The sequence below is a fragment of the Ricinus communis genome, chromosome 3 (genome assembly GCF_019578655.1).
Source record: "Ricinus communis isolate WT05 ecotype wild-type chromosome 3, ASM1957865v1, whole genome shotgun sequence".
Classification (NCBI taxonomy): domain Eukaryota; kingdom Viridiplantae; phylum Streptophyta; class Magnoliopsida; order Malpighiales; family Euphorbiaceae; genus Ricinus; species Ricinus communis.
This window is the reverse complement of record NC_063258.1, coordinates 10,620,972-10,632,986: the sequence shown is the minus strand read 5'-3', so window position 1 is coordinate 10,632,986 and position 12,015 is coordinate 10,620,972. Positions and strand designations below refer to the sequence as shown.

Sequence of the window (12,015 nt, the reverse complement as noted above, 5' to 3'; positions counted from 1 at the left end):
TACATTAAGTTGAGTTAGGCCTTCACTTAAACTAAAGCCTTGAACTCCTTGTAATTCCTCTTGGGTCGAATTCATTAGGCCTTGCATGTGCTGAATTAAGGCTTGTTGATACTTCTGGGATCTTGATCTAGTTATTGGGCCTTGAGGCAATTGTATTGGATCTTTATCCTCAATAGCTTGACTTTGTTCTTGGGCTTGAAGCTTTGATCGAACTCCTCCATGCTCTTGCTCATCTTCATCAAGTCCATCTTCATGAAATCCATGTAATGGTGGTTGGTCCATATCATTCCCTCTCTCCTTAAGAGGGTTCGTCCTTGAATCTATACCATCACCTACATCAAAAGGACTCAAATCAGCAACATTAAAGGTAATACTAACATTATACTCACCTGGAAGGTCCACTTTATAAGCATTGTCATTGATCCTTTCAAAAAGGACCATCTCCCTTTCGGTTCAACTTAGACTTCCTTAATGTGGAAATCTCTCCTTGCAAAAGTGCACCCAAATCCAATCACCAAGTTGAAATATCATAGGCTTCCTTCCTTTATTGACACGATTAACTACTTGACCATTTTGCTTTTCAATCTTCTCCTTGACTTGCTTTTGTAGCTTGCGCATCAAATCTGCCTTAGCACTTGTATCAACACTCACAAACTTGTTAGGGGGTAAAGGTAACAAATCAATAGGAGCAAGGGGATTAAAACCATATACAATGTCAAATGGAGAGCAATGAGTAGTGCTATGAATAGCCCAATTGTATGTAAATTCCATAAATAGTAAATAATCCTCCCAAGTCCTAACATTCTTTTGAATGATCGCTCTAAGCAAAATAATCAAAGTCCTATCAACTACTTCAGTTTTTCCATCGGTTTATGGGTGACATATAGTAGAAAACAACAACTTAGTACCAAGCTTTCCTAATAACACACGCCAAAAATGACTCAAAAACTTAACATCTCTATCACTAACAATGCTTTTAGGTATTACCATGTAAATGCACAACCTCTTTAAATAACAAATCAGTAATATTTATAGCATTATCAGTTTTATAATATAGCATTAAATGAGCCATCTTACTAAATCTATCAACCACAACAAAGATACGATCATGTCCTTTCCTCGTCCTAGGCAATCGAAGCACAAAATCCATATACATATCAGGCTAAGGTTAACCAGGAATGGGTAATGGAGTATATAAACCATGTAGTTTTAATCTAGACTTAGCCTTTTTACATGTGATACAATGCTCATAAATTTTATTCACATCCTGTTTCATAGCAAGGTAAAATAAATGTTCAAGCAGCATATCATAGATCCTATTTACACCAAAATGACCCATTAAACCTCCTTCATGTCCTTCCTTAATCAATAATTCCCTTATAGAACACCTAGGAATGCACAATCTATTTCTTTTAAACATGAAACCATCAAATAGATAAAAGTCATCCGAATCAGCCCCATTATCACAAAATGTATAGAATCCACCAAAATCATCATCATGTTGATACAATCCCTTAATAAACTCAAAACCTAATAGTTTAGAAGTAAGTGAATTAAGTAAAGTATACCTTCTAGATAAGGCATCTGCAACCACATTCTCTTTACCTTGTTTGTACTTGATCACATATGGAAATGTTTGAATGAATTCTACCCATTTAGCATGCCTTCAGTTCAACTTATCTTGACCCTTTAAGTGTTTTAAACTTTCATGGTCTGTGTGTATCACAAACTCCCTTAGCCATAAGTAATGTTGCCATGTTTGCAAAGCTCGAACTAAAGCATATAATTTATTGTCATATGTTAGATACCTCAAAGCTGTACCACTTAATTTTTCACTAAAATACATTAATGGTCTTTGATTCTGCATTAAAATAGCTCTAACTCCTATACCACTAGCATCACATTCAATTTCAAAGGTCTTATCAAAGTTAGGTAGAGCAAGCAAAGGTGCATTATACAATTTATCCTTAAGTTCATTAAATGCATGTTCTTATGCATCACCCCATACAAATCCAACATTTTTCTTAACTAACTCATTTAATGTGCAATTATAGTGCTGAAATCCTCATTGAATCTCCCATAGAAACCCGCAAGTGCATTCTTAAGTGTCGACTAGTCCCTTGTACCTTTTACCTTGTCCTTATCAACCTCAATATCTTGACTAGATACTACAAAACCTAAAAAGATAACCTTCTCAATGCAAAAACTACACTTCTTCAGGTTAGCATACAACTTTTCTTTTTTAAGAATACCTAAAACTAAACGCACATGCATAACATGTTCATCTAAAGATCTAGAATAAATCAAAATGTCATCAATATAAACAACTACAAATTTATCCAAGTATCCATGCAAAACATGATTCATCAATATTATGAAAGTACTAAGTGCATTAGTAAGACCAAAAGTCATAACAAGCCATTCATGCAAGCGATATTTAGTCTTAAATGTTGTTTTCCATCATCCCCAACATTCATGCGAATTTGATAATAACCAGATTTCAAGTCAATCTTAGTAAACAAATAAGAACCATACAATTCATCAAGCATATCATCTAATATAGGAATATGATGATGATACTTTACAGTGATCTTCTTGATGGCTCAACAGTCCACACACATCCTCCATTATCCGTCTTTCTTTGGTACAAGAATAACAGGTATGGAACAAGGACTCAAACTTTCTCTTACATAACCCTTATCTAGCAATTCCACCACTTGTCCTTGGATCTTCTTAGTCTCACTCGGATTAGTCTGATATGCTATTCTATTAGTTATGACAGCCCCTGGAATGAAGTCTATCTGATGTTCTATGCCTCTAATTGGTGGTAAACCACTTAGCATCTCCTCGGGAAACATATCTTCAAATTACTGCAAAAGTTCAACAAAAACACTAGGCAAAGATGGATTAAGGTCATTAATGGCAAAATAAGCCCCTCTGTACAAAAGTACAAATATAGGCTGGTTAGAATACAAAGCTTGCCTAACCTCACTTGCTCTAGCTATTAAACTCACATTCTTTTCACTGTTCTCTTTAGGCCGATTCTTTACTACTTTTTCTTTACTGTAAATCTTTTTTGTTTCATTCTCTAAAACACTCTTTTTACTCTCTTTTTCTTTTTTTTTTTGGCCTACATTATCATCTTTTCCATCTTACATTTTTCTTCATATACTTCCTTTGAGAAAAGTGGTGTCAATATGGTCTTTCTTCCATCGTTAGTGAATGAATACCTATTGAGGTACCTATCATGCATCGCCCTACTGTCAAATTTCGATGGTCTCCCAAGTAAAATTTCACTAGCATGCAATAATACTACATCGCACAAGACCTTATCATAATATTTACCAATAGAAAAGGAAATAATTGCTTGCTGGTTTACTTTAATCTCACCACAATCATTAAGCCATTGCAGCTTATATGGATGTGGGTGTGGTATGGTGGGCAGCCCCAATCTACTAATCAAGAGAGTACTTACAACATTAGTGCAACTCCCATTATCAATAATCACATTACACGCCTTGCCTTGTAAATGAAATCTTGTGTGAAACAAGTTGTCCCTTTGTTGCTCACGACAATCTTTTTGATAATACATCTTTCTCACACAACTCACTTGTTTAACACTCAAAGCAAATCAAAATTAAAATGACATGACAAGTAGAACACAAAACTATACTTAGAGAACACGATTAAGCCAAGAAAAATGTAAGAACAAGATGTAATGGAGAATAACTAACCTTAATGAACGAATAACAAAAAGGACAAAATTAAAATACCAAAATGATATATTTTTTAATTTTAAAACTCTAACAATTGACTTAAATAAAGAACTAATAACATAAACTGAATTAAAAGAAAGAACAAAGAAACATAAGAAATCAGAATTGACTAATGAAAATATGAAAGGATAAAACCTGATATAGAGCCAAAGCTCTAATACCAAATGATATGGACCTCCATGAATAAGCTTGACAATCCCTTTTGAATTATGGACCCCAAAAACATTAACATGAAAACCCCAAGAAATAATTTAGTCCAACCCCTTAAAAAGGTTATAAAACAGATTACTTAGAGAGATGATCAAGAATTAGAATTTAGAAAACTTGTTCCTAGATCCCAATTTCGAAACACTCCATAAGAAGATGATCAATCTACTTGAGTATTACATAAGCATGCATTCTACACAAGAACACAAAGACAAAACAAACAAGCTTTAAGTTAAAAATACCAATTATCATTCAAATTTCAACTTAATTCCCATATCAAAGTTCGTACTAGCCTTATATAGGCCTTAGAAAACCCTAAATCTTAACTAATAAGGATTTACATCTCATATAGGGTTTAAAAAGATAACTTAAACAAAATCCTAACTAGGGTAAATAACATGTGCAGCCGCCTAACTTAACTGAAGAAACCCTAATTTACTAAAGTCATGCATATGGGCCTTAAAACATAAGCTAAGTTAGGCCCAAAGTCTTCATATGCTCCAATTCAATAGCTTTGGTTTTTTTGAGCCCAAATAAAAGATTAAGTAAGCCCATTAAACACTTGGACTTGTAATACATTAAGTTGAGTTGGGCCTTCACTTAAACTAAAGCCTTGAACTCCTTGTAATTCCTTTTAGGCCGAATACACACGACCTTGCATGTGTTGAATTAAGACTTGTTGATACTTATTGGATCTTGATCTAGTTATTAGGCCTTGAGGCAATTGTATTTGGTCTTTAGCCTTAATAGCTTGACTTTGATCTTGGGCTTGAAGCTTTGGCTGAACTCCTCCATGCTCTTGCTCATCTTCATCAAGTCCATCTTCATGAATTCCATGTGATGGTGGTTGGTCCATATCAACTGCCTTTAAGACTAATCATGGTTTATATGAGTGGCTAGTGAAGCCTTTTATGCTAACTAATGCAATAGTACCTTTATAAGACTTATGAACCGTGTTTTATGTCCTTTTATCGGCAAGTTTATTATTGTGTATTTTGGTGACATATTAGTCTATAGTAAATCCATGCATGAGCATTTAGAGCATTTTAGGACTTTATTTGATGTCTTGCAAGGAAAAAAGCTTTATGCCAATCTTGGCAAGTGTGAATTTTGCACTCCTAAGGTAGTTTTTCTTAGATTGGTTGTTAGTGCTAATGGGATTAAGGTAGATAAAGAAAAGGTAGAGGCTATTGCTTTTTGGCCGACACCTAAGAGTGAGTGAGGTGAGATCTTTTCATGGCCTAGCTAGCTTCTATAGGCAATTTGTTAGGGATTTTTCTACCCTTGCTACCCTTTTAACTAAGGTTATTAAGAAGCATGTAGGTTTTAAACGGGGAGAGGCACAAGATAGGGCATTTCATGTTTTAAAAGATAAATTGATTAATGCTCCTTTACTTGTTTTGCCTAATTTTGATTCTACTTTTGAGATTGAATGTGATGCTTCTAGTGTTGAAATTGGAGCTGTATTGATGTAAGAAGGTAGGCCAATTGCCTATTTTAGTGAAAAGCTTAGTGGGCCAAGCTTATACTATCCCAACTGTGATAAGGAGATGTTTGCATTGGTGCAGCCATTGGATACATGGCAACATTACTTATTGCCCAAGGAGTTCATAATTCATACAGATCATGAGAGCTTAAAGCATTTGAAGGGTCAAAATAAATTGAACAAAAGGCATGCAACTTGGAGTTCATTTATAGAGACTTTTTCTTATGTGATTAAATATAAGAAGGGTAAGGATAATGTGGTGGCTGATGCACTCTCCAGGAGGTATGCCTTGATTAACACACTTCATTCTAAATTGATTAGATTTGAATTGCTTAAAGAACATTATCTTGATGATCCTGGTTTTGGAAGTGTGTATGATGCATGCGAGCATGGAGCTTTTGATAAATACTATAGGCATGATGGCTAATTATTTTATTCGAAGATTATTTTTAAAAGAATCGCATGAGGGAGGATTGATGGGGCATTTTGGTGTTGCTAAGACTTTAGATATGTTGCATGAGCACTTTTATTGGTAAAAAATTTATGTTGATGTTAAGAAATATTGTGCCAACTGTGTCGTTTGTTTACATGCTAAGTCTAAAAGCAAGGCCCATGAATTGTATATGCCATTGCATATTTCTATTTCACCTTGGATTGATGTTTCTATGGATTTTATATTAGGATTGCCAAGGTCTAGGCATGGCAATGATAGTATTTATGTGGTGGTTGATAAATTTAGTAAAATGGCACACTTTATTGCATGTCATAAAGCCGATGATGCATCACATATTGTTAATTTATTCCTTAGAAAAGTAGTATGTTTGCATGGCATGCCTAAAGCTATTGTTAGTGATATGGATACAAAAATTTTGTCCTATTTTTGGAAGACGTTATGGACTAAGTTAGGTACTAAACTATTATTTTCTACTACTTGTCACCCGTAAACGGATGGTCAAACAGAAGTGGTTAATAGGGCATTAGGACAATTATTGCGTGCTATTATAAAAAGGAATATCAAATCTTGGGAAGACTGCTTACCTCATGTAGAGTTTGCATGTAATAGGAGTGTGCATTCATCTACTTATTGTAGCCCTTTTGAAGTTGTTTATAGTTTTAATCCACTAACTCCTTTTGATTTATTACCTTTGCTATTACAAGAGCGAGCTAACTTGGATGGTTCCAAGAAGGCCGAATATGTTTGGCAACCTCATGACAAGTTAAGGTAGTAAATTGAGAAGAGAAATGAGCAAGCCTCACGTCATCATAACAAAGGTAAAAAACAAGTTGCGTTTGAACCTCGTGATTAGGTGTGGTTGCATATGCACAAGGAGAAGCTTCCTCTTTAAAAGCGTTCTAAGTTGCAAGCAAGAGGAGATAGACTCTTCCAAGAGAATAGAGAATTTGTGATTTATTTCCATATCGTATCTGAAAGCCTACCATGTTCTCATTTTGTTTGTTTCTTTTATGTCTCTCTCTCTAATTTATATCTAATATGATAGTTTGGTTTTACTCGGCGAGTATAAACAGGAGTGTTGAGTTAAAGCCCATGGCAGCGACAATCATAGGCACCGATCCAATGCGTGGACAAATGCAAAAAAGAATATGATCGAGTATTCATATCATTCTCTGAATGATCGTAGGCGAATCTTTTAGGGGAAAGAGGAAACAATGAGAATTGAGGCATTGCCTAGATATTCTTAATCATGAGATGCACCATTGGGATCTCCATAATTCCTTGCTCCTCTAAGGACAAGGACTCTTGAGAACATAATGATTGAATAAGGAATCATGCGAGCGCAATTGACAAGTTTGACCGGTGGCATTGAGGATTGCGTAGATGTCACACCTCATCTCACGTAGCCTGAGATGGATATTTAAAACAAAATGCTTTCTAAAATCTTTTTAGTTTAGTTGAATTATAATACACTTACATATGTATAATGTAATAATGTATTTGAAATCATAATTCTGAAAAATAGATAATTTTTTTAATATGATGTTTCATTACAACGATTATAACTAGAAATGCCTTTATTAAACATTATTAAATAAGTTAATATACAAAGTTTGCCTTTAAACATTAGCTTTATAACATACTCTTTTACATGTACATAACCACTATGGTATGAAACAAGGATGAACTTTTCTGTACAAGTTACAATGAGTATGTATATGGCTCCTCAAATGAGACATTTTGGCCAACCTTACTCTCGCCTTTAATCACACTTACTAGCTCAACCACCAGCTATCAAGCCTTGCTTCTTGAATAAAATTTATGAAAAGAGTAGAATGAGTATAAAAGTACTCAGTGAATAGATATACAAGCAAAAAATAATTTAGATAACTGTAAGAAGAAGAAAACCACATAATTATACAAAATATATAACGATACAATGCAAATATGCATACTCCTTTAGGTTATTTTAGTTTTAATTTCATTTGACTTTTCTAGGTTTGTGTGCTTATTTGTTTATAAAGGTGTTATTTTTATTTGGTTTATGTTTATGATTGATTGTGTGTGTTTTATACATGTTTTTAGGCTCAAAATGTGGATGAAAAGGACTTGGGATTGTTTGGTATGAAGTGTGAAGCTTGAAAAGTCTAATTGGAGCCTTAGTAGATCTTGACGAGTCATCACCATCTTGATGAGTTTTCATAGAAGACCCGAGTGATGAGTCGGCACCGTCTTGACGAGTCAATCCCCAAGAGTTGCAACTTTTCCTAGTTTGAGCAGTTTTTGTGTTTTAGTCATAAATTTGTCTACAGACATCCAAATGAGGTGATTTAAGTTGCTCTGGAAAGATAACAGAATGTTCTACAACCTTTAGGAAGAAACTGTCCAGAAATAAAGTCATTTGATAGACGAAAATGCCCTTGAAATTACATAATCTATAAAGGAGGGTGACTTTTCATGTCAAAAGGTGCCTTTTTCCATTTCTACACGAATAGCAGCCTTTAGAAACATATAAAATAAGTGTTTTTGGCTCTATTTTGGGAATGAGAAAAGAAATATAGATATTGAGCATAGTTTTTAATAGAAGTATTAAGTCTTAGAAATCATTGCAAAGACTTTGTTCTAGTTCTTTAGAATTAACTAGAAGGAGTCCAAGTCAAGAAGCAAGAAGAGAAGATTGTTCTACACTGAACAAGTGCTAGAAGATTTAAAAAGGGTTTATCTATTCATTTTCTTCTATATACCTTTCCTATGTTGCAATTGATTTTCTCTTATTGTTCTCTAATATGTGTCTTGGTTAAGTTTTTGTATGGGATTTACAATGATGAATTAATTAAGAACTACATTTTTATCTTATGTTATTTATGATTTAATTTCAATTAGTGCTCAGTCATATTATGTATGCTTGATCACCATATGTAACTTATTAATCAAATTATTCACAAAGATATTTGGAGTAATTTGGTGGAACGTAATTGATATTACTTAAGAATTGAATTTGGCTTGGATACAAAGGATTCATCTTAAGAGAATAAGAATTAGTATAATGTGTTAATGATTTTCTCTTATCTCTGCATTACCATGAAAATGAATGTAGACTCTAAGAGGAAATACCTTTAATTGAAAATGAGAATTGCCTTTAAAGACTATAGACTAATTTCCAATCAATATGATTCATGAAAATAATGTTCAAAGTTCTTATTTGATTGTGATTTGTGATTTTCCCATATAAATATACTGTTATAACTTGTGTGAATACTTAAGTAATTATTCAGTATTTAGATTTCGTTATTTGTTTTAATTACTATTATAATTTTTATTTATTTTGCTTATCCATCTTAGTACCTAACCGGTTAATACAAAGTTTACCCCAACTCCCGAGGGTTTGACACCCTTTTTGCTCTATACTAAGTCCTAGAGACTAAGGTATGTAATTTGTCCCGCTACAAATTTTGGCGCCGTTGCCGGGGAGTTGAATAGTAATTTTTATTAACTTAGGGTAGAGAAAGGTTATTTTATGCCTTGTTTTCATTCTTTTCTATTTTCTATTCTTCATTTTTATATTTTATTTTTGTTATTGTTATTTGTTTAGTTTAATTTATTCAATTATGAATTGAGATGCTTACTAGAAGTACTAGTGATAATAATTTGAACTTTGATCCTGACATTGATTTAACTATATGTGCTTTACACAGGGAACAAAGGCAAAGAAGAGAGAACCAACCAAATTTGAATAACATGGCTCAAAGTAAAGGAGAACGCTAGGCAATTTTGTAATGCCCGACATCTCAGGAAGTTTAGAAGTTTTTGTGGCTCTGGCTATTGCTAACAACAATTTTGAGATCAAGCTAAGTATCATCTAAATGGTGCAAAATAATCAGTTTGGAGGTTACAAGGAGAAGATCCTTATGCCCACATATTAACTTTCGTTAATGTGTGTGCAACTTTCAAGATCAATTGTGTAATGGATGACGCAATAAGGCTCAGACTCTTCCTATTTTCTATTAGGGATAAAGCACAACTTTGCTTGCTAGTTTGCCAAATGAATCAATCACAACGTGGGACCAATTAAAGCAAGCATTTCTGCATAAATATTTTCCACCATATAAAATGGCCAAGTTTCACTATGAGGTCACTGCTTTCAAGAAAAATGGAAGTGAGACAATCTATTCAGCTTGGAAGAGATTTAAGGAACTCCAAAGGCAATGTCTACATCATGGCTTGCCAGATTGGATGATTCCTCAAATTTTCTATAATGGGCTGATGAATGAAAATAGATATATCGTGAATGCAACAGTCGGTGGAAAATGGATGGATAAAACGGCTAGAGAAGCCATTACCTTTTTTGAATAACTTGCATCTCAAGGATACATAGGTGATGAAACAACTATGGCAAAAGCAATGGGAGTTTTGGAGCTTGACACAATTAAAATGCTAAATGTAAAGGTAGATGCTCTCACTAATTTGGTAAGTAGAAATCAAATTAATTCTTTAGAAAGTACTAATATTGTTTGTGAGTCTTGTGGAGGATCACATTCATATTCTCAATGTAATTTAAGTACAAATGAGAATGTGAACTTCATGCAAGGGGGTTTTCACCAAAGAATGGGGCTGAATTCCAACACTTATAACCCTCAATGGAGGAACCATCCCGGTTTCTCTTGGTCAACTCCATCCTCTCAATTAAACCCTCCATATAACCTAAATACCAAACCTCAATACCCATCAGGATTTTCCATGAAAGAAACAAACCTTTAATCCTGCCCATCCTAAACCTACTCTTGAAAATATTATGGAGCAATTTGTCAACCAACAAATGTCCATAAAAAAACAAAATGAGGAGCGATTTAAGCAGCTAAACTCTAAACTTGAGCAGCTCGCTACTCATAACCGCGTCCTTGAAACCCAAATTGCCCAACAAGCCTCTTCCTCCAACACTAAACCTTTAGGAAAGCATCTTAGCCAACCAGAGTATGTACAGAAAGAGTCTTGTAAAGTAATTACCTTGCACAGTGGTAAGGAGATTAAAAAGGATATCAATAAGAGAAAGAGAGTGGTTAATAATGATGATAATGGGGTAGAGATTGAGGAAGTGGATGTTAGAAGTAAAGATGATAATGAGTGTGCAAAGAAAGGTAATAAGGAAGATGCCATGAATGATGAACCAATAGTAGATGTTAAACCTCTTCCTTTTCCTCAAACGTTCATGAGGCGTAACTTGGATAAACAGTTTGGTAAATTCCTTGATTATCTCAAGGAAATTACTATCACTATTCCATTTGTGGATGCTATTAGGGACATGCCAGCTTGGGGTAAATTTTTGAAGGATATTATTAGTCATAAAAGCAAGCTTGAAGATTATGGCTTAGTATCTCTTGTTGAAGAATCCAAAGCTATGTACTCCAAGTCTCCACTAAAGCTTAAGGATCCAGGTTCATTTACAGTTACTTGTGCAATAGGAGGTACACATTTTGATAAAGGTTTATGTGATATTGGTGCTAGTGTTAGTCTTATGCCTTACTCTATTTACAAAAGGCTCAATCTGGATGAACTAAAGCCTACCAATATGTGTCTTTCCATGGCGAAAAAATTTGTCACATATCCACTTGGCATTTTAGAAAATGTGCTAACAAAAGTGAGGAAGTTTATAATACCAGCTGACTTTGTTGGAAATGGAGGAAGACCTTGAGATCCTAATTTTGTTTGGAAGACCATTTTTTATGACAGCAGGAGCAATTATTAATATAAAGCGAGGAAAGATCACATTAGAGGTGGATAATAAACGTATGGAATTTGATGTGCTGAATATTATGAAGTCAACACCTGTAGAAGTGGTAAGTAGAATTGATTCTATTGATGTTATTGGCGAATGTGTTGAAGAAGTAATTCATGAGTGTTTGAGGAAAGATTCTACGAAGCTATCCAGGATGCAAGAAGCTAATGAGCAGATTTTGGAGGTAACTCCATATCAACTTTCCCGTAGGACATCAAGATTTGAACCTTTAAGTAGAGAGGATGATCCAAAGGATACTACATCAAGTGAAGAAGTCAAGATGGACCTCAAGCCCTTACCGTCAAACCTAAAATATGCA

At 34.2% G+C, this 12,015-nt stretch overlaps 1 protein-coding gene and 1 non-coding gene across 2 annotated transcripts; one reads left to right on the top strand and one right to left on the bottom strand.

The window, feature by feature from the left end:
- Positions 1–10,039: 10,039 nt before the first annotated feature.
- Positions 10,040–10,146, bottom strand: LOC112535364. Its single transcript, XR_003079519.2, has one exon. It is a non-coding gene; the product is annotated as a small nucleolar RNA R71 (small nucleolar RNA).
- Positions 10,147–10,312: 166 nt separating this feature from the next.
- On the top strand, positions 10,313–11,612 carry LOC125369535. The gene is made up of 2 exons (XM_048372305.1): positions 10,313–10,390; positions 10,800–11,612. The coding sequence occupies exons 1-2, from the start codon at positions 10,313–10,315 to the stop codon at positions 11,610–11,612; spliced, it is 891 nt and encodes a 296-aa protein (XP_048228262.1).
- Positions 11,613–12,015: the final 403 nt, after the last annotated feature.